General features: G+C 43.7%; 1 protein-coding gene across 1 annotated transcript in view; it reads left to right on the top strand.

The window, feature by feature from the left end:
• Positions 1 to 23,888, top strand: part of LOC135558942 (receptor-type tyrosine-protein phosphatase S-like) — a 100,397-nt gene that overhangs the window by 22,834 nt on the left and 53,675 nt on the right. Inside the window, exons 4-6 of the mRNA XM_064993183.1 lie at positions 1,500 to 1,645; positions 1,947 to 2,088; positions 21,428 to 21,616. Of these exons, the coding sequence (XP_064849255.1) occupies positions 1,500 to 1,645; positions 1,947 to 2,088; positions 21,428 to 21,616 (477 nt within the window). The remainder of the gene's footprint in view (positions 1 to 1,499; positions 1,646 to 1,946; positions 2,089 to 21,427; positions 21,617 to 23,888) is intronic.

Genomic DNA, 23,888 nt, shown 5'->3' with positions numbered 1-23,888 from the left:
TCGGTTTCTGCTCAGGCACTTTACCTCACAGCTCAGAGGTGGGCTGGCTGCTGTGTGACTGGTACTCACTGAAGTGTGAAGTTAGCAGGGGAGGGAGTAAAGCCAGAGAGCTTTTCCATCTCTCAGTGATTTTGGGGGAGTTATTGCAGTGTTTTTTTTCTTCTTCAGCTGCTCTGCCTCTCTATTGTAGAACTGAATCAACACGGGAGGAGCTGGCCCAGTGATAGAGTGAGTGACAGACAGTGGTGGGAGAGCGGTAAGAGAGGGAGGAAGGGAGGTTGTTATGGTGAGGGTCAGGCCGGCTTTGCCCTGATGGATAGAACTGATTCCGCCACTGAGGAGGAGTTAAGCTGGCTGCCATGGTAACAGACACAGAGGGATAGAACTCTGGGCTTGCCGAAGAAGAGTCTGACATTCTAAGATGGGCAGAGAGACATAGGGAGGGAGGGACAGTATGAGACCGTGTGCGAGAGAGAGGAGAGAAAAGTGTATGAAGTAGCTAGACAAGATTATGGAATTTTTGTGCCTGAAATAGATTTGTATTTGCTGTTAGTATTAAGCATTACTGCATTTTGGAAACTCTAGCAGCCGACATGACATGTTCTAAAACTAGACCGTTCAGATCAAGCACACTGTGTTCTAAAACTGCATAAAACTGTCTTGTCTGTTTGAACCGGACTTTAGAAATATAAAGAGTATAAATGAAAAGCCAAATGTATGTACTAATGAAATCCCTAAATCCTTGTACTCAAAATGGTCTCCTTGTTTCATTGTAATTTACTGCAGAGGCTGAAAAGGGTATGTGTGATATTAATACATTAAAGCCAATTATCTGCTGTGAATTTCCACGACACCTTTTCATACACCCGTGTAGCACCCACCCATGTGTTCTCACAATCTGTGCTGCATAGTGGAGTAGCGTGCCCCAGGGTAGTGAAAAAACCTTCTCATGTGAAGCTGAAGCACATCTTTTATAGATGACACACAGGAAGTCCTTGGTCATGTCCTCTAAATGATAGCCAGGAAGTGAACTGGACTTAGCGGCCAATCACCATGTCCATCACGACTCAGTGTTGTCATGTATCTCTCTTCCTGTCCACGGCTTTGGGCTAGTTAGCATCTCTTGTGAGAGAGCTGTCTATCTTTGGGTAGATTAGTTGGTAGAGAATTGTGCTTGCAATGCCAGGGTTGTGGGTTCAATTCCCACAGGGGACCAAGTATAAAAATGTATGCACTTACTGCTGTAAGTTGCTCTGGATAAGAGCATCTGCTAAAATGTAAATTATGATTCATGTATATTTACATGGGGAAAATATTAAGCAAAATCAATTTAGTACCATCATTCTAAATTAATGTTTAATAATTTGGAAGTGTCTGTCTATCTATCTGCTTATGGATGTTTGTTTTCTGAACTGCATTATGTCTTGGACTCCTGGCTACAGAATTTCCCTATGAGGACAATAAAGTTTTAATCGATTTGAATTGTCTGTCTATCCCAGCGGCGCCCAAGTTTACCAAGATTCCCGGAGACCAGATTGGGGTTTCGGGAGGCGTGGCCTCGTTTGTGTGCCAGGCGTCAGGTGACCCCAAGCCCATGGTCAACTGGAACAAGAAAGGCAAGAAGGTCAACTCCCAACGGATAGAGGTGAGCTCAATCCATTCTCCACTCTGTAAAGATCATATTTGTCTATTAGCAATTTTTAGGGGTTTTGTTTTGTTACTTGTTGGACCTGCTCTTCTCTCCTTGTTTTTATTCCCCTGAACACTGGCCTTTTCCTTTCGTTCCCAATTGGTCTCCTTCCTGGTTACTCACCTGGTTTCTGTCTCTTCCTGGTTATTTGTCCTGGTTTCTGTCTCCTCTTGTTTTCCCCCTCATTCCAAACGGTTCCTGACTGTTTCTCCACTTTCTGTTTCCTGACCGTTTCCTATCTCCTCCTCTCCCCTAGACGATAGAGTTTGATGATGGAGCAGGGGCCGTGCTGAGGATCCAGCCTCTCAGGGCCCCCCGAGATGAGAATGTCTATGAGTGTGTGGCCCGCAACACTGAGGGAGAGGTGGCCACCACCGCCAAGCTAGCCATCATACGAGGTGAGTGTGTGTGTGTGTGTGTGTGTGTGTGTGTGTGTGTGTGTGTGTCCACAAGAATAGGAAACAAACAACATTTTACCAACTGTGGACATTTTGTTAGTCCCTACAAGGTCAAATGCTATTTCTATGGGGTTTAGGGTTAAGGTAGAATTAGGGTTAGAATTAGGTTTTGGAGTTACGGTTAGTTTTAGGATTAGGATTTAGGTTTAGGGTTAAAGTTCGGTTTTGGGGTTAATGGTAAAATTAGGGTTAGGGTACGGGTTAGGTTTAGGGAAAATAGGATTTTGAATGGTTATAAATTGTGTGTGCCCACAAGGTTATTTAAACAGGACTGTGTGTGCGACTGAGTTCCTCTTTATGACCATCTTCATTACAGTACAATTGCTAACATGCATTGGTCAAAGTAGCCTTGTGGCTACAGTCAGTGAAACAGAAGTGTAATGTGGACCAAACTGTGAATCATTTTTCATTGCTTTCACACAAAATGCATTCAATGACCACATTCTCCGAAATCCATGAACCCTTTTGTCATTCGTACTCCGCCACCTGCAAAACTATATATTTGCAGCACATGTTTTCAAATGCTAACACACTGTTTCCAAAACTGTTAAAACACACATTCAAAACAGAATGATGGCAAATGTCGTGCATGTCTGTAGTAACCAGATTGAAATATATAGAAAATCTCAGCAGAATATATAATCATTCCAAACACAGCTGATTGCAATTTCAGCTGAAAGCCTACACAAGTGTCCTGGATTTAGTCTCGTTACCAAACAGTCAAAAGAGGACGGCTTCGGAATAATTTAGTTTGGAAACATGGATCAAGGAAGACAGGTTGTTGGGGAGAGAAGAGTGGCAGGGTTGGATTAGACATTCCAGAAGACACTTTACAAGATGCATCGCCAGAGAAGACATAAGATGTGATGTTGATGAGAACTTGTGGCCAAATGCAGGAGAGAGGAAGAACTAGAACCCTCACAGTACTGTACAGTACGAGTGATTATACTATACGTTTTGTTGATGGGGTTTTTGTAATTATTATTGCCGCCCTGGAATTTCAGGAATTTGTTTTGTTTCAGCTTTTTATTTTTCACAAGTAAATTACTATATGTGTCACGTTCTGACCTTTATTTCCTTTGTTTTGTCTTTATTTAGTTGGTCAGGGTGTCAGTTGGGGTGGGCAGTCTGTTTTGTGTTTCTGTTTTTCTGTTTCTGTGTTCGGCTTAGTATGGTTCTCAATCAGAGGCAGGTGTTGTTAGTTGTCTCTGATTGATAATCATACTTAGATAGCCTGGGTTTCACTGTAGGTTTGTGGGTGTTTGTTTCCTGTGTCAGTGTTTGTGCCACATGGGACTGTTTCGGTTTGGTTATTTCACGTATTAGTTTGTTTTTGTATTTCATAGTGTTCAGCGCTTTTCTTATTAAAATCGTCATGAACACTTTACCACGCCGCATCTTGGTCCGATCCTTACTCCTCTTCAGACGAAGAGGAGGAAATCTGCCGTTACAATATGCAAAGATATAGAAATAAAGGCTATTGAAGAAAATTGCTGCATTTCTGATTTATTCTTGTTACATATACTTCAGTACAGTCAAAGTGAAAAGATGGCTTTTTTTTTTCTACAATGAAATACTGATGTCTGTGAAAAATCATTCAAACTTCAGTGAGAGAAGTTCATAATTCATGTAATACTCGCTGTTAGTGTTTTCAAGGTCAGTGTGTTATGAGTGACGGTGTATGCTTTCTGAGTGAGAACTCTTGACAGTGTTATGGTTGAACAAGCTTATTTTGAGACATGTATGAAGTGTTTTGAGTTTTGGAGGTGAGATTAACTGTTTGGCCAAGATGCACATTGGTAATGCAGACTGTGTGAAGCGTTTTGAAAAAGTGGCTTTAGTATTGACCAATGCTTGTTACAATTTAAAAAAAACTAATACTGTCTATTTTAAGCACACATCTTGCACACACATTCACACACCTGCTCACACAACTGCTTACACACTCTCCCTTTGTTCCCTTCCCCCTCAACAAAAGACGTGACAAACACCCTGCTTACACCCTTCTATAGCAGGACAGAAGGAGCTGTTCTTTTTTAGCCTGAGAGTTAGTGTGATTTGGCTGTGTTGGGGACCAGTTAGCATGTGATTTAGACTACAGCTTCGCTCTCATAATCACTTAATTTGTTCGGTTCCCAGACTGCGATGGTGTGAATCTAATGTAGCTGAGTTTGGCTGTAAAGCCTGGCTGTAAGCCTAGGAGCTGTGGACTGGGCTTAGGCCCAACACAGGAGAGGGGGATAGAGAGAGAGCGGGATGGAGAAGCGGGATGGATGGGATAACGACTCCTTTTTACATGGGAAAGCAGAGGATTAGAACTGGGCTTGGACAGGGACCCAGTTCTGCAGGAGGGAAGACTAGGAAGAGAGGGATGGCGGGATTGAGGGAGGGATATACGGGAGGATGTAGGGAGGAGAGAGACAGAGGGGATATAGGGAAAGATGGACGGGGACTCAGTGGGGGAGGAGGGCGAGTGGAGAGAGGCGGAGGGGAGAGAAATAAGAGAGGAGGTATAGAAGAAAATAATGAGTGAAGGAGGGAGGGGTAGATTTGGCAGGCTTGTGGTATTCAGCAGAAGGCTGGTAGCCTGGGGAATAGCCTCCTGTCCATCTGTTCACAGGCCTGTCATCACTATACATACACACCCACCCCCCCCCCCACACACACTCTGTGTCTGTGGGACATTACTACATAAACTCTATAGCCCTTCAGTGTGTGTGTGTGTGCGTGAGTGTGTTTGTGTGAGCCATTAAATCATAAGCTATTTTTCCTCAATAGAGCTGTGTATATTCTGAATTTGAATTTGAACTTAAGCCCCTTATGTGGCCAGAGGTGTAGACTTACATTCAATGATACTTTGAAATCTGTCTCCTAGTCCTTGACTGCACCATAGACTTAAATAATGAAATAATAATGCATATTTGTATATATATATATATATGCTTCAACTGCCTACCACAGAAGGACTCAGGATCCTGCTGTCAATGAGTGTAGACAGTCTGCTGCTGCCGCTCTGATAATCATCAGGGGGGGGGGGTGGCACGTGGGTAACTGAGGGCCCCTGCCTTGATAGGGTAACTGATTAATACAAAATATAAAAATAAAATGCATAATAAATCAATGTCACTGGTCAATTGTGTGAGACAGGGGCTGGGCCCAAGAGGCAATCTTTTGTATATATATATATATATATATATACCGTACCAGACAAGAGTTTGGACACACCTACTCATTCAAGGGTTTTTCTGTATTTTTACTATTTTCTACATTGTAGCATAATAGTGAAGACATCAACATTATGAAATAACACATATGGAATCATGTAGTAACCAAAAAAGTGTTTATATTTGAGATTCTTCAAAGTAGCCACCCTTTGCCTTGATGACAGCTTTGCACACTCTTGGCATTCTCTCTACCAGCTTCATGAGGTCAGCTTCAGTTGGAATGCATTTCAATTAACAGGTGTGCCTTGTTAAAATCTAATTTGCGGAATTTATTTCCTTCTTAATGTGTTTGAGCCCATCAGTTGTGTTGTGATAAGGTAGGTGTGGTATACAGACGATAGCCCTATTTGGTAAGACCAAGGCCATATTATGGCGAGAACAGCTCAAATAAGCAAAGAGAAATGACAGTACATCATTACTTGAAGACATGAAGGTCAGTCAATCCGTAATATTTCAAGAATTTCTTCATGTGCAGTCGCAAAAACCATCAATCGCTATGATGGAACTGGAATCTCATGAGGATCGCCACAGGAAAGAAAGACCCAGAGTTACCTCTGCTGCAGAGGATAAGTTCATTAAAGTTAACTGCACCTCAGATTGCAGCCCAAATAAATGCTTCACAGAGTTCAAGTAACCGACTGTAATGTGTGCACTGGGAGTCGGGAAGCAAGTTCAGGCAGTGCATCATTTAATAAACAATTGAACAAAACAAGAAACACGAACAGTGCACAGACAGGAAACAAACAGAAACAATGACGCCTGGGGAAGGAACCAAAGGGAGTGACATATATAGGGCAGGTAATCAAGGAGATGAAGGAGTCCAGGTGAGTCTGACTTGCAGTTGCGCGTTACGAACGATGGTGACAGGTGTGCGCCATAACGAGCAGCCTGGTGACCTAGAGGCCAGAGAGGGAACACACATGACAGTACCCCCTCCCCTCCCAGCCGCAGGACACCGATCCAAAATTACAATCTCGGGATCAGGAGCAGAACGGTCACCTCTGCTGTGGCGCGGGAAACCTGTCAGTCCGACTGAGACGCGGAAGAATGGTGACCTAGAGTGCCAGAGAGAGCATACGTGATGGTATCCCTGGCAGCCTGTCGAGCCAGCTGAGGCATGGGAGCCAATCGATACCGCTGAGGTATGGAAACCCGTCAAGCCAGCTGAGGCAGGGGAATCTGACAAACCTGCTGAGGCCTCCCAGGTAGCTCCGGTTCGGACACCCGGACCCAACATCACCTCCAGCACAAAAAAATACAAATAAAAAACACCCCCTGATGCTTCCCTTTGGTGAGGCGTCATTCTGTAATGTGTGCGCTGGGGGTCGGGAAGCAAGTTCAGGGAGTGCATAATTTAATAAACAAATGAACAAAACAAGAAACACGAACAACACACAGACAGAAACAGAAACAATGACACCTGGGGAAGGAACCAAAGGGAGTGACTTATATAGGGCAGGTAATCAAGGAGGTGATGGAGTCTAGGTGCGTCTGATGACGTTCAGGTGCGTGAAACGATGGTGAAAGAAACCACTACCAAAGGACACCAGTAAGAAGAAGTGTCTTTGTGAGATGCGGAGTGGGTGATGGGATGATCTCCACATGTGTGGTTCCCACCGTGAAGCGTGGAGGAGGAGGTGTGATGGTATGGGGGTGCTTTACTGGTGACACTGGCAGTGATTTATTTAGAATTCAAGACACACTTAATCAGCATGGCTACCACAGCATTCTGCAGCGATATGCCATCCCATCTGGTATGCTCTTAGTGGGACTATCATTTGTTTTTCAACCTAGCAAAATGTGGAAAAAGTCAAGGATTCTGAATACTTTCCAAAGGCACTGTATATCCTCCTAATATTGTACAATCTGTGTGTTGATATATTGGCCTGGGCTACTGTTTGTTTGAATTCAATACCAGATTGATCAGAGTAGCCACTCATTTTGGTTATTTGTATGGTATTAAAAAATATTCTTCTGTCATGTAAATGATATAGAATTGCATGAAATGTGTTTTAAAAAAGGCTTATTTTTTAAATAATTTTATAAATAAAGCCCCAGGGTTTATGATTTCTTAATCTGTCCCTGGGTGGGATATGGGTTACATTTACAGCTCTCTTATGAAGCAACATAAGACTTTATAAGATCATGTAGAGTAGCATCTTTTTGTAATGGTTGGCCACTCAGTACTCTCTGTCTCCCTACGAGATTTACTCCACAGAAGCCTTGTTGTTGGCCACAGGAGTGAGCTACTCCTCAGCCTGACTGCTAATGGAGGGAAGCTTATGTAGCATGCTGGGGTAACTGGGGTCGGGCAGAGGAGATATCTCATTTAGACACTCACACCTCCCTCTCTCTCCTTCGCTACATCTCTCGCCATCACTCTCTCTCTCTCCATCTAGCTAGTTCTACCAAAGTACAGTACACCATATCTTTCCATTTGTATTCCTCTTCCCCCCCTCTCTCTCCCTCTGGACACTGCGGTTTTGTAGCCTAGCCTAGGGGAGGTTTTAGTATCTGCAGTTCTGCGTGTTTTAAACCTCCGGTGGGCGAGAAATTCTCATCACTGCAGTAATGTGTGTGTGTGTGTGTGTGTGTGTGTGTGTGTGTGTGTGTGTGTGTGTGTGTGTGTGTGTGTGTGTGTGTGTGTGTGTGTGTGTGTGTGTGCTAAACCATGATTACCAACACCTCCCACTGCCCCATTTTCAGAAAAAGGGGTCTAGGAAGAAGAATGATTTTCTACCACTATGACAAATATGCAATGACATAGACTGTCTGATCAAGTAGAATCAAATCCAATTGTATTTGTCCCATGCGCTGGATACAACAGGTGTAGACTTGACCATGAAAAGCTTACTTCTCAACAATGCAGAGTTAAAATTACGAAACAAATTAGCAAATAAAAATAGAAAATAGTAGCACAATACATAACAACGACAAGGCTATAGACAAGGAGTACCGGTACCCAGTCAATGTGCAGAGGTATGAGGCAGTTGAGGTAATCGAGGTAATATGTGCAGTAGATGTACTTTAGGCAGAGGTAAAAGTGATTAGGCAATCAGGATAGATAATATACGGAGTAGCAGCGACGTATGTGGAAAGTGTGTGTGTCTGTGTGTGTGTGTGTGTGACTGTGTCTCTGTGCGTTGGAGTGTCAGTGTAAATATGTATGTGTGTGTGGGTGGAGTCCAGTGAGTGTGCATAGAGTCAGTGTAAGAGACTCAGTGCAAAAAAAAAGGTCAATGCAATAGTCTGAGTAGCCGTTTGATTAATTGTTCGGCAGTCTTATGGCTTGGGGGTAGAAGCTGTTCAGGTGCCTTTTGGTCCCAGATATGGCTCTTTGGTATCGCTTGGTGTGCTTTAACAGAATGAACAGTATATGGCTTGGGTGGCTTTTTTTTCGGGCCTTCCTCTGACACCGCCTGGTATAGAGGTCCTGGATGGCATGGAGCTTGGCCCCTGTAGCGCCTTGCGATCGGGGGAGGTGTAGTTGCCACACCAAACAGTGATGCAGCTGCTCATGATGCTCTCAAAGGTGCAGCTGTATACCATTTTGAGGATCTGAGGGGCCATGCCAATTCTTTTCAACCTCCTGAGGGGGAAGAGGCGCCTTCTTCACGACTGTGCTGGTGTGAAGGGACCATGTTAAGTCCTTAGTAATGTGGACACCAAGGAGCTTGAAGCTCTCAACCCACTCCACTACAGCCCCACCGATGTGGATGGGTGCGTACTTGCTCCTCCGTTTCCTGTAGATTAGCTTGACCTGTAGTCAATGAACAGCATTCTCACATAGGTATACCTCTTGTCCAGGTGGGAGAGAGCAGTGTGGAGTGCAATAGAGATTGTGTCATCTGTGGATCTATTGGGGCGGTATGCAAATTGGAGTGGGTCCAGGATGTCTGGGATGGTGGTGTTGATGTCCTCCATGACCAGCCTTTCAATGCATTTCATGGTTACAGATGTGAGTGCTATGGGACAATAGTTGTTTAGGCAGGTTACCTGTGAGTTCTTATAACAGGGACAGTGGTCGTCTATAGACTGGGACAAGGAGAGGTTGAAAATGTCCGTGAAGAGATTTGCCAGCTGGTCTGCGCATACTCTGAGAATGCGACCTGGTATTCCAATTGGCCCAGCGACCTTGTGAATGTTAACCTGTTTAAAAGTCTTACTTGCATCGGCCACAAAGAGCAAAATCACACAGTAGGGGCTCTCATGCCTGGCTCAGTGTTGTTTGCCTCGACGCGAGCATAGAAGGCATTCAGCTCATCTGGGAGGTTTGCATCACTGGGTAATTTACGGCTGGGTTTCCTTTTGTAATCCGTAATAGTCTGAAAACCCTTCCACATCTGACGAGCGTCGGAGCCGGTGTAGTAGGATTGTATCTTAGTCCTATATTGACGTTGGAGGTCGTAGTGGCCTTTCTTGTAAGCATTCATGTCCGTGTCCTGTTTCTTGAAAGAAGTAGCTCTAGCCTTTAGGCTGGTGCGGACACTGCCTGTTATACATGGCTTTTGGTTTGGGTACGTATGTATGGTCACTGTGTGGGATGACGTCGTCAATGCACTTATTGCTGAAACCTGTGACTGATGTGGTAAACCCTTCAGTGTTATCGGATGAATCACTAAACATATTAACGTCTGTGCTAGTGAAGCTGTCTTGTAGCTTAGCTCCGGCAAGGGACGGTCTTGTATACGTTTCTGTGGGTAGAGGATAAGTGCTCCAGAGTGTTAGAGCCTCTTGTGGTGCAGGAGACGCGTTGGTAAAAGTGATGTTAAAAGTGATTCCCCCAGAGTGTTCCTTGTTGGGATGCAGAGGTCCCTGATGCAGCATTCAGGACTGCAAGCACCAAAACATTCAATTGATACTATAGAGATTGAGATGCTTATGTTGTTAATCTTGCACGCGGCAGACACCACTTGTTTGGTTCCACGAGACTAACGTGTTATGTGTGCAGACCGATTTCAATTTCAATCGAGTCAGTATGTGGCAACATAATATGCTATTAATATGTGCATGTCGGCATGTGTTATCTGTAGCAGTAGGGGCTAAGTCGGGGTGGGGAGGGGGCGGGTTGTAGACAGATAGATATATAGTCGGACAGTAAAGACTCAGAGCATCATGTCGAGGCTCATTACCATAAAAGGGACATTATCATTTAAAGTGTTTCCCTAAATCTCTTTAGGCTCTTTTATGTCAACACTAGGAGGTAGAGAATTACCCCAGATGACAGTTAAATCGTACCTAAGTGGGGAAGGATCATAGTCATTCAGGGTTTACCCTAGGTTTGTTCTTAGGCGGGCTCATTTTCCATTGAAACTAAGTAAGATATTTATTTTAGATGAAGGTGATAGGGGGGTCCTAAACTCTGGTGCTGTGTGTGTGTGTGTGTGTGTGTGTGTGTGTGTGTGTGTGTGTGTGTGTGTGTGTGTGTGTGTGTGTGTGTGTGTGTGTGTGTGTGTGTGTGTGTGTGTGTGTGTGTGTGTGTGTGTTTAATACCACAGAAATGACCAAAATGAATGTCTACTTTGACAGTGACGAACTGAGATCAATAAAAACAGCCTGGTCTTGAATGCAAACAATAGCTAAATCAAATAAAAAATTAAATAATGTAATTTGCGCCAAATACTTGACACACTCTAGGAGCTCAGATGCAATAATTTAATAACCTAATTAGGGGGGGTGACTAGTGGGGGTGGCGGCTCCGGTGCGGGTCGTAGCCCCCCCCTGGACCCCGGATCAGGCCATGGTGCCGGGCTGAACGCCGTGCCTGGACTGGGCACCGGCATAGAGGAAGGCTCCGGCCATGGCGCCGGGCTGAACGCCGTTCCTGGACTGGGCACCGGCACAGAGGAAGGCTCCGGCCTTGGAGCTGGGTTGGACGCCGCGCCCGGACTGGGCACCAGCGCAGAGGAAGTCTCCGGCCTTGGAGCTGGACTGGACACCGTTCCTGGACTGGGCACCGGCACAGAGGAAGGCTCCGGCCTTGGAGCTGGGTTGGATGCCGCGCCCGGACTGGGCACCAGCGCAGAGGTAGTCTCCTGCCTTGGAGCGAGACTGGACACCGTGCCTGGACTGGGCACCGGTGCAGAGGAAGGCACTGGCCTTGGAGCGGGACTGGACACCGTGCCTGGACTGGGCACCGGTGCAGAGGAAGGCTCCTGCCTTGGAGCTGGCACCGGAAGTACCGGGCTGGGGAGACGCACTGGAGGCCTGGTGCGTGGAGCCGGCACAGGTGGCACCGGACTGGTGACACGCACATCAGGGAGAGTGCGGGGAGGTGGCACAGGATGTACCGGACTGGGGAGACGCACTTCAGGGAGAGTGCAGGGAGCTGGCACAGGACGTACCGGACTGGGGAAGTGCACTGGAGGACTGGTGCATGGAGCCGGCACAGGTGGCCCCGGACTGGTGACAAGCACTTCAGGGCGAGTGCGGGGAGCTGGCACAGGTCTCACCAGACTGCTGACAGGCTCTTCAGGTCGGATGCCGTGCAGAACACACCTACATAACATCTCTCTCTCCCAACTTCTCCATCGCCACCCTGATGGTCTCTGGCTCTTCACGGTGAGTACGGGGAGCTGGCACAGATGGCACCGGACTGATGACCCACTCTTCCACCCCTCATGCTCCCTCCCAAAAATCTTGGGGTTTCTGTGGCCGTGGTCCGTGGTCCACGGTTGTTATGAGAGTCGGACCAAGGGAACCATACAAAACACCAATATAGAAATATTGAACTAGAACACCCCCGTGACATGGGTAAGTCAAGTTTTTGCAGCTAATGGTGCTACAATGCTCCAAGATTTGTATTTTTAATTCTCACTTTGTTTTACCCACATCATTTTAACCACAAGGACAAGTTATAAGATAAATAACTGCCTTAGTGGAGCACGTGATAACACCTTTAATTGGGATCTGTTTCCCTGTTTGGAGGTGTTTGAAGGATCTATATTTATAAGTGCCATTGCATTGAGCACAGCCATTACGCTTGTAGTTTCCATCAAGTAGGGGAGCAAATAGACATTGTGCAGGGATATCTAAATCAGAGTTTACCAATTGATCTCTGAGATTTCTGCCCCGTGAGAATACGACCAAGGGAAGGTCTGAAAACACATTACCGATACGGTCATCAGATCTTTCGAATGTGCCTATGTTTGTGAATGATTCCCTATTTGTTCAGAGCACTTTGAATAGCGGGTAGTTAGAACGCAAGAATACTTATTTTTGTGCCAAATACAACTGGTGTAGACTATACTGTGAAATTCTTGCTTAGGAGCGCTAAACAATGCAGTTTAAAGATACAAATAAAATAGTAACACAAAAGGATAAGAATAAAATACACAAGAATGGAGTTACAGTGCATTTGGAAAGTATTCAAACCCCTTCCCCCTTTCCACATTTTGTTACGTTACAGCCTATTCTAAAATAGATTAAATAAATATAAGAAATCATCAATCTACACACTTTCCCCCATAATGACAAAGTGAAAACAGGTTTTTAGACATTTTTGCACATTTATTTAAAATACAAACCAGCAATACCTTGTTTACATAATTATTCAGACCCTTAATTATGAGACTCGAAATTTAGCTCAGGTGCATCCTGTTTCCACGGATCATCCTTGAGATGTTTCTACAATTTGATTGGAGTCCACCTGTAGTAAATTAAATTGATTGGACATGTTTCGGAAAGACACTCACCTGTCAGAGCAAAAACCAAGCCATGATGTCAAAGGAATTGTCCGTAGAGCTCCGAGACAGGATTATGTCGAGGAACCAAAACATTTCTGCAGCATTGAAGGTCCCCAAGAACAGTGGCCTCTATCATTCTTAAATGAAAGAAGTTTGGAACAAGAAAGACTCTTCCTAGAGCCAAACTGAGCAATCGGGGGAGAAGGGCCTTATTCAGGGAAGTTACCAAGAACCCGAGGGTCACTCTGACAGAGCTCCAGAGTTCCTCTGTGGAGATGGGAGAACCTTCCAAAAGGACAACCATCTCTGCAGCACTACACCAATCAGGCCTTTATGGTAGAGTGGCCAGACGGATGCCACTCCTCAGTAAAAGGCACATGACAGCCCGCTTGGAGTTTGCCAAAAGTCACCTAAAGACTCTCAGACTATGAGAAACTCTAGTCTGATGAAATCAAGATTGAACTCTTTGGCCTGAATGCCAAGCATCACGTCTGAAGGAAACGTGGCATCATCCCTACAGCATGGTGGTGTCAGGCTGGAGGGAAAGATGAACTGAGCAAAGTACAGAGAGATCCTTAACGAAAACCTGCTCCAGAGTGCTCAGGACCTCAGACAGGGGAGAGGATTCACCTTCCAACAGCTCAACGACCCTGAGCACACAGCCAAGACAACACAGGAGTGGCTTTGGGACAAGTCTTAAAACGACCTTGAGTGGCCCAGTCAGAGCCTGGAATTGAACCCGATCTAAAATTCTGGAGAGTTCTGAAAATAGCTGTGCAGCCACGCTCCCCATCCAACCTGACAGAGCTTCAAAGGATCTGCAGAGAAGAAAACTCCCTAAATAGGGAAGAATTCATTCCTTTACTTTTATCCTAATTTAATTGGACCCAGGGTGAAGTCCCTCCCTCATGAAAGGAAGCCATCATTACTGTCATACCAACAGAGGGTAAAGACAAAGAACATTTCAGTAATTATTATAGAGAAATCTCAATTATGAATTATGACTATAAACTATACATCTCGAATAGCATCAGGAGACTTTATGCCGGATCTAATTGAGTTGGACCAAACTGGGTTTATGAGAGGCCATCAAACCCAAAACATCAGAAGATCTCTACATGTCATCAATCAGATTAAGGAAAACAATTCAGAAGCACTATTAGTCAGTTTAGATACAGAAATTGACAGTGTTAATTGGACTTATTTATATCACAATTTTAGAGAGATTCGGCTTAAAAAAAGACGCAATCCAATGTTTCAAAACCATTTACCATGAGCTTACAGGTAGTATTCAAGTGAATGGCCATCTGATAAATTAAATAATTTTACGCGTCAGGGATGTTGCACCTCACCTGCGTTATTTGCCTTGGGTCCAAGTGCCTTGCGAAAGTATTCGGCCCCCTTGAACTTTGCGACCTTTTGCCACATTTCAGGCTTCAAACATAAAGATATAAAACTGTATTTTTTTGTGAAGAATCAATAACAAGTGGGACACAATCATGAAGTGGATCGACATTTATTGGATATTTCAAACTTTTTTAACAAATCAAAAACTGAAAAATTGGGCGTGCAAAATTATTCAGCCCCTTTACTTTCAGTGCAGCAAACTCTCTCCAGAAGTTCAGTGACGATCTCTGAATGATCCAATGTTGACCTAAATGACTAATGATGATAAATACAATCCACCTGTGTGTAATCAAGTCTCCGTATAAATGCACCTGCACTGTGATAGTCCCACTTGTTGTTGATTCTTCACAAAAAAATACAGTTTTATATCTTTATGTTTGAAGCCTGAAATGTGGCAAAAGGTCGCTAAGTTCAAGGGGGCCGAATACTTTCGCAAGGCACTGTATATTTGTATTTGATTTATTTAACCTTTATTTAACTAGGCAAGTCAATTAAGAACAAATTCTTATTTACAATGCCGGCCAAAACCAGAGGATGCTGGGCCAATTGTGCACCACCCTATGGGACTCCCAATCACAGCCAGATGTGATACAGCCTGGATTGGTACCAGGGACTGTAGTGACGCCTTATGCACTGAGATGCAGTGACTTGGACCACTGTCCCACTCAGGAACAGTATATTGAGCCCCTTGCTCAAGCAATAAGGCAAAATGATTACTTACATGGTATTGGCATGATGATGTGCTCGTTCACATGACTGACCCTAACACTTGCCTCCAAAAACTATGGGTATTTTTCAGGATACAAACTTAATGTACACAACACACAAATTATATGCTTTAATTACACCCTATTAGAGGAAATAAAATATACATTTGGTTTCAACTGAAATTCAGAAAAGGTTACATATCTAGGGGTAAACCTAACAAAGGATCATTTAAAGCTATATTTAACAAAATATAAACCAATTATCTGAAATATTCATAAAGATAAATAGACATGGTCCCTTCTCCCTTTAGATTTCAGCTCTAGAATATAGAAAGTTCAAATGAATAGTCTCGCCAGATTCCAGTCTTTATCAGTTGAGGTCTGTCGTGGAAATGTCCTGTATTACTAAATAAGGAGAGTTACAAACCACACACAAGTCAGAGTTACACTTTAAACTCCATCTTTTAATAATATGAGCTTCACCATAGCCCTTTGACTCTCAGATCAATTCAGTGTCTATAAATTAATTCAAAGAGTGTCAACATAATCGCAACTGAGATCTTTAATAGCAAAGATCCACCCCTCCCAACTCACAATGACAAGCCACAGGTCTTAGGAAAACTGCACAAAGGAAGACTTTTACTTGAGAGAGGAATATCCCATAGCCAGACAGCATTAGCTATAAATTGTCCTTCAGTTTGGTCTCCTAAACAAAGTTCTTATCTCGTTCTTGGTACAACATAGTACCAAAACATTACCTCATCCAATGGCATATATCAATTGTCAAGTCTAGATATTCCCATCTCAAATACCATCCCTCCTGGACAAGCTCACGGAGAGGAGAGTGAGTCTCTAGGTCAAGATAAGGGCAACATCAGAAGGGACATACAATGGTTCCAGACACTGCCATACTCTTCCCCAAATGGGAAAAGTAGGGAGTGACGAGCACAGAGACATTGTGGAGCCAAGAGATAATTGGTTCCCCCTCAATCATCCCTCCACATGGTTTAAAAGATGCGTTCACATATGAAGACAAGCCTGACCTCTCCCCTCTCTGACCTCTCCCCTCTCCCCTCTTCCAAGTAACATTTTCCCATATAGGCATATTTATGAAAGTAGATAAAACATCTTATTTATTGATGTTGCCTAACTATTTCTGATTCTGCCACGACAGGTCTCCCTGAAACAATTCAATCTGTGAGACAAGTTAATATCATGGTTCATTTGGGATGGCAGGAAACCAAGGATTAGATATTTGACTCCACAGCTCCCTAAAGACAAGGGGGGGGAGTACTACTTAGCTGTGTTGGTGTGACTCACAATACAGTGCTATTCGGAAAGATATTAAGCCTGTCATTCAAGGTCGCCTAATCCAGTCTGTAGCTGGGGATAAAGAAACATTTCGGACATTAACAGGAATACTGAACCTTATATATCATAATTTACACTAGACCTCTGGTCTCTGATGGTGAAACAACACAAACTGGAAGAGGAAATCAGAATATAGAAATGGTTTGAGTTTGATCCATAATTTAAACCAGGTAACTGATTTAAAAAATGAAGGAATGTGATCTGAAATGCATATAAACAGGCAATGTCCAAGACAATATCTTCACTCTGTCATTGCATGATAACCTTTAGAAAAGACTCAACTCTTTATATTAAAGCAAAATGGGAAATGAACTGAATATAGCCAGAGCTATCAGAGGAAGAATGGGACAATATAAGCAGTGTTCAACATACAGTACCAGTCAAAAGTTTGGATGCACCTACTAATTCAAGGTTTTTTTGTTTTTACTATTTTCTACATTGTAGAATAATATTGAAGACATCAAAAATATGAAATAACACATATGGAATCATGTAGTAAACAAAAAAGTGTTAAACAAATCAAAATATATTTGAGATTTGAGATTCTTCAAAAAAGCCACCCTTTGCCTTGATGCAGCTTTGCACACTCTTGGCATTCTCTCAACCAGCTTCATGAGGTAGTCACCTGCAATGCATTTCAATTAGTAAGTGTGCCTTGTTAAAAGTTAATTTGTGGAATTTCTTTCCCTTGTCATTACTTTCATTAATCTGATGACTGTTATTTATCTAATCAACAAACTATGTTTAATTGTTACCCGATTAAATTAATCATGTAACAATTAACTCATTAGGATTTGGGGCACCACGAGAAAGGTTGTTTAAAGAGTTACCATCTCCCGAATTAAACACATGTAGTAAGCAAACAAGTGTTAAACAAATAAAAATATATTTTATATTCAAAATTATTCAAAGTAGCCACTCTTTGCTTTGATGACAGTTTTGCACACTCTTGGCATTCTCTCAACCAGTTTCATGTGGAATGCTATTCCAACAGTTTTGAAGTAGTTCCCACATATGCTGAGCACTTGTTGCCTGATTTTACTTCACTTTGCGGTCCAACTCATCCCAAACCATCTCAATTGGGTTGAGGTCAGTTGATTGTGGAGGCCAGGTCATCAGTTGTAGCACACTATCACTCTCCTTCTTTTTTAAATAGCACTTACACAGCCTGGAGGTGTGTTGGGTCATTGTCCCATTGAAAAACAAATTATAGTCCCACTCAGCGCAAACCAGATGGGATGGCGTAGCAATGCAGAATGTTGTGGTAGTCATGCTGGTGTGCCTTTAATTCTAAATAAATCCCTGACAGTGTCACCAGCAAAGCACCCCCACACCGTCACACCTCCCCATCCATGCTTCATGGTGGGAACCAAACATGCAGAGATCATCCGTTCACCTACTCTGCGTCTCACAAAGAACCAAAAATCTCAAATTTGAGCTCAAAGGACAGATTTCAACAGTCTAATGTCCATTGCTCGTGTTTCTTGGACCAAGCAAGTCTCTTCTTATTATTGGAGTCCTTTATTTGTGGTTTCTTTGCAGCAATTCGACCATGAAGGCCTGATTCACGCAGTCTCCTGTGAACAGTTGTTGTTGAGATGTGTCTGTTACTTGAACTCTGTGAAGCATTTATTTGGGCTGCAATCTGAGGTGCATTTAACTCTAATGAACTTATCCTCTGCAGCAGAGGTAACTCTGGGTCTTCCTTTCCTGTGGCGGTCCTCATGAGAGCCAGTTTCATCATAGCGCTTGATGGTTTTTGCAACCTCACTTGAAGAAACTTTTAAAAATCTTGACATTTTCTGGATTGACTGTCCTTCATGTATTAAAGTAATGATAGACTGTTGTTTCTCTTTTCTTATTTGAGCTGTTCTTGTCATAATATGGACTTGACATCCATGTATAATGTGGAGAGCTCATATGCTGTACATCTAATGACAGCGAGCAGAGAGGAATACATAAAAGCTCTCTCACTGTCTCTGTGCTCTACTGCAGTGGCCTGGTCTCATAAACAATCAGTTACACCATGCAGCAGCAAGCAGCCAGCAGAATAGACCCTGAGGTGATGGAAAGCCCCCTGTATGCCTATCTCATTCTCAATTAAATTCAAAGGGGCTTTATTGGCATGCGAAACATGTTTACATTGCCAAAGCAAGTGGTAAAAACGAAAGAAAAATTACAAAAGCCAACAAAGCGAATTAAACAAAGACAAAAACAATCGGACATTAAGAGTAAACATTAGGCAAACTAAATGTTTGAAGAGAATAAGGACATTTAAAATATTATATTATTAGCTGTTAAAAATGTAGTATAACATTTACATGTTACACTTTTTTCTCTTCCTTTCTCTCTCTCGCCCCATGTGAGCTTCTCTCTCCCTCTTTCTCTCAACCCCTCCCCCTCCCACACTTTCTTCCTCTCTCTCTCTTTTCCTCCTTGGAGGGCCTTGTCTCCCGACCTGTCCATCGATCCCTCTCTCTCTCCTTTCTTTAATTTTCTCCCTCCTGTCGATGAGGTATCGCTTGCTTCCATTCAGCCAGGTTATTAGTATTGATCAGATAGGCCCGGGGGTGTTGCGGCTCGTTTTGCATCCCCCCTCAAACGGGTGTCCTCTGGACAGCTAGCCAGGATGTGGTCAGAACCCAGGCAATGGTGGTGACAGGGCATCTAACGTGGAAATTAGTTTTACTGAGTATACTTGAGTCTCGTCTCATTTATTTTTCTCATCTTCTATTCCCCTCCCCGTCCCTCCATCTCTTCCCAGTCTCCTCTCTTCCCAGTCCTTTTCCTCCTCTCCCCCTCTCTTACTTCCACACCTGCCCATCTCCTCAGTCCTCCTCTTGTCCATTCTCATCTCTTCTCTTCATCCTATTTCTGTCTCCTCCTGTTCTTTTCTCCTGAGTGCGGCCTATCTGACAGGCTCTCTGCAGCCTATCTCTGAAGAGATAGCGATACAGTCAGGTGAAGACAGATGTTACAGTGACACACTACTGGATGGCTGGCAGGGTGAACCGTTGAGATAAGAAATAACAGCTAGATCATATTTCTGGTTTTAAATCAGACTGTTTTGCCCATAGTTACATTTGTTAGAAAGCATTAGTTAGAAACTCTGCATTAGTTAGAAACTAATATTCAGTGGGATCTGTTTGACACTCCATTGGTTGTCATGGTGACAGATGATCTATCTCAGAAGGGAGAGAAAAGGGATACCTAGCATGGTGTGTGTGTGTGTGTGTGTGTGTGTGTGTGTGTGTGTGTGTGTGTGTGTGTGTGTGTGTGTGTGTGTGTGTGTGTGTGTGTGTGTGTGTGTGTGTGTGTGTGTGCAGGAGAAGGGTGTCAGGTGGAGGAGAAGGGGAGAGAAAGGAAGAGGGGGGAAGAAAGGAACGAGGGAGGGCTGATGGAAGGATGATTATGTGGCTGGCCATCTGGACTGCAGTCAAAGCCAATTCACCAGAGGAAGTGTGTGTGTGTGTGTGTGTGTGTGTGTGTGTGTGTGTGTGTGTGTGTGTGTGTGTGTGTGTGTGTGTGTGTGTGTGTGTGTGTGTGTGTGTGTGTGTGTGTGTGTGTGTGTGTGTGTGTACGTGTGTGTGTGTGTGTGTGTGTGTGTACGTGTGTGTGTTCGTGCGCCCTGTCTCATGCATCTGTGTGTGGGCACCTGTGTGTGATTTTCTCTATGTGTCCCATTGTGTATTTCTCCCCATACCTTGATAGAATTAGCATGAACATACACATTGGCAATAACACAAAGCCCCAACGCAGTCGGACACAGTCACAGACGTCTTTCCTCCTAATCATTTGTACACTAATAATTAGCCTGCTAACAAGTCGCTATTACCCCCTGTGCCCTGCCTCTCCCTGCTATCTGACTGCCTAATTGACGTTGCTGTATCTGAGAAGGAACCCTGTGCATAGTTATTAGAGCTATAATTACTATACACCTCACGGCACAGAGAAACACGGAGGATACCAGTGTTTTCTGTGCATAGCTATTAGAGCTGACACTACTACCTCCTACCTGCCCAGGCCTCTGGGGAAGGAGCGGAGGAGGGGGTAGCCCACTGTCTGTACTGTGGATATGATATATCATCATAATATATGCCACTTAGTAGAGGCTTTTCCCAAAACGACTAACAGTACAGTGAGCTTGTACATTTTACCCTAGGTTGTGTATATGTTCCTGTAGGTTGTGTATATGTTCCCTGTGGGAATTGAATTCCGATGACCTTGGCCTTACCAACTGAACAACACAGGAATACATGTATGTGTGTCAACAGGCCATGTAGGAGCAATGAGCTGGCCAGGCTCCAGGCATTTTACATTTTAGCAGATGCTCTTATCCAGAGTGACTTACAGGAGCAATTAGGTTTAAGTGCCAAGCTCAAGGGCACCTCAAAATATTTTTCACCAAGTTGGCTCGGGGATTCGAACCAGCGACATTTCAGGCTTAGTGACTGAAGGCCTACTGGATCATTTGTTTGTTTGCCAACACTGTTGTCCAACAATTCATCAAGAGGGATTGTAGTTTGAAGTGTGCTTGGGAGTCTAACCACCATCTGTGGGTGGGGTGTGATGTGGTGTTTTTGAGGAGACTCCAAATGATTTTAGATGGAGAGAATGGTGTCATAACACTCAGCACTGCTTATGTGTTGTAGGTTTGTGTTAACCACATTGATCAAACCAAGGCATGATATACTGGGGTTCTGCAATCTATCGTCCATGCTGGTACCAAACATCCAACCTTCCATGGTTCTAATTCACATTCTCTGTGGAACTGTCTTTCGAGACAAATTAATATGACTTGTCATCAAAGTGACTTAACAATATCTCTTCTCCCTCTCCTTTCCCCTCTTTCCATCCCACCCTTCCCCAATTCCTAACCCTCCAGAGGATCTGTTGCCGTTTGGTTTCCCCAGCATCGACATGGGACCGCAGCTGAAGGTGGTGGAGAGGACCAGGACAGCCACCATGTTGTGTGCTGCCAGCGGCATCCCAGACCCAGAGATCTCCTGGTTCAAAGATTTCCTACCTGTAGAACCCAGGTCCAGCCTGGGACGCATCAAACAACTACGCTCAGGTGAGATGGAAGGGAGAGAGGGAAGGGAGAGAGAGAGGCCAGTCAGATAGAGAGAGAGAGAGAGAGAGAGAGAGAGAGAGAGAGAGAGAGAGAGAGAGAGAGAGAGAGAGAGAGAGAGAGAGAGAAAGAAATGGGTGAGGAATACAGTAGTGATATGAATCACGGGATTCCTCAGTATGTCCTTGGGGAGGTTTGTCTACCACAGAGCAAGCTAGAACTGATGTTCATAGCACACTCTTTGAAGCACACCCACACTCTTTGAAGCACACCCATGTTCAATGTCATTTTATAAATGTTTCTGGAGAGACCAGACGTATTGTCTAGGCATGTCTGGCAAACAGTGCATTCGGAATGTATGCAGACTCCTTAACTTTTTCCATATTTTGTAACGTTACAGCCTTATTCTAAAATGCATTAAATAAAAATGTTCCTCATCAATCTACACACAATACCTCATAATGACAAAGCAAAAACAGTTTTTTAAAATTATTGCAAATGTATTAAAAGTAAAAAAACTGAAATATTACATTTACATAAGTATTCAGACCCATTACTCAGTACTTTGTTGAATCACCTTTGGCAGTGATTACAGCCTTGAGTCTTCGTGGGTATGATGCTACAAGATTGGCACACCTGTATTTGGGGAGATTCTCCCATTCTTCTCTGCAGATCATCTCAAGCTCTGTCAAGTTGGATGGGGAGCGTCACTGCACAACTATTTTCAGGTCTCTCCAGAGGTGTTCGATCGGGTTCAAGTCCGGGCTCTGGCTGGGCCACTCAAGGACATTCAGAGACTTGTCTTGAAGCCACTCCTGTGTTGTCTTGGATGTGTGCTTACGGTCGATGTCCTGTTGGAAGGCGAACCTTCGCCTCAGTCTGAGGTCCTGAGCACTCTGGGGCAGGTTTTCATCAAGGATCTCTCTGTACTTAGCTCAGTTCATCTTTCCGTCGATCCTGACTTAGTCTCTCTGGCACTGAAAAACATCCCCACAGCATGATGCTGCCACCACCGTGCTTTATCGCAGGGATGGTACCAGGTTTCCTCCAGACGTGACGCTTAGCATTCAGGCCAAAGAGTTCAATCTTAGTTTCATCAGACCAGACAATCTTGTTTTTCATGGTCTGAGAGTCCTTTAGGTGATTTTTGGCAAACTCCAAGTGGGCCGTCATGTGTCATGTGTCAGTTTTGCCGGGCGGCATCTCTTGCTGGTTCCAAACTTCTTCCATTTAAGAATGATGGAGGTCACTGTGTTCTTGGGGACCTTCAATGCTGACATATTTTTTGTTACCCTTCCCCAGATCTGTGCCTTGACACAATCCTATCTCCGCGCTCTAATTGCAATTCCTTCGACCTCATGACCTCGTTTTTGCTCTGACATACACTTCCAACTGTGAGACTTTATGTAGACAGGGGTGTGCCTTTCCAAGTCATGTCCAATCAATTTAATTTACCACAAGTGGACTCCAATCAAGTTGTAGAAACATCTCAAGGAAACAGGATGCACCTGAGCTCAATTCCGAGTCTCATATCAAAGGGTCTGAAAACTTATGTAAATAAGGTTTTTCTGTTATTTGTTTCTGAAAAACATGTATTTGCTTTGTTGTTATGGGGTATTGTGTGTAGATTTCTGAGAGAAAAAAGTAATTTAATCCATTTTAGAATAAGGCTGTAACAACAAAATGTGGAAAAGGTGAAGGGGTCTGAATACTTTTGGGATGCACATGAGAGAAAGGAGGAGGGAGTGTGACAGGACAAAAAGGTATTCTTTAGTTTTCTACATTCAGTTCCCCTGTCCTGCCATGTTTATGTCAAGCTGGTTTGACTGTGGTCTTTCAGTTTGTCATACTTCCCAATCTTTCCATTCTGCCTTTTTGTTTTGTGTAATATTTTACTCTGCAAAGGGATACTATAGTGTGAATAACCCTAGTGTCTGCAGAGAAAGATATGTACACATACACTTATATAACTTGTACAAAAAAGATATTAAACACTAATCCAGGTATTTTTGCCATAAAGAACATGATGATGTAGGAGAAATGATAGGTGCCAGATTGGTAGACACAGAACAATATTTAATCATACACACAGAACTATGGGTAGTGTAGTACAGCATTATGGACATGTAACCAGAGTGTAAGCAAGGTAATTCCACATGGAGAACATGGTCATTCTACATGGAGAACATGGTAATAACACATCCCTCACCTGCTTCTTGCCTCCTTTTTGTTGTTTTCCATAATCGTCAACAGTCTTCAGTAAGTATTACTGTAA

This window comes from Oncorhynchus masou, chromosome 17 (assembly GCF_036934945.1).
Source record: "Oncorhynchus masou masou isolate Uvic2021 chromosome 17, UVic_Omas_1.1, whole genome shotgun sequence".
In the NCBI taxonomy this organism is placed as follows: domain Eukaryota; kingdom Metazoa; phylum Chordata; class Actinopteri; order Salmoniformes; family Salmonidae; genus Oncorhynchus; species Oncorhynchus masou.
The sequence above is the reverse complement of the archived record's forward strand: the minus strand, read 5'-3'. Positions and strand labels throughout refer to the sequence as shown.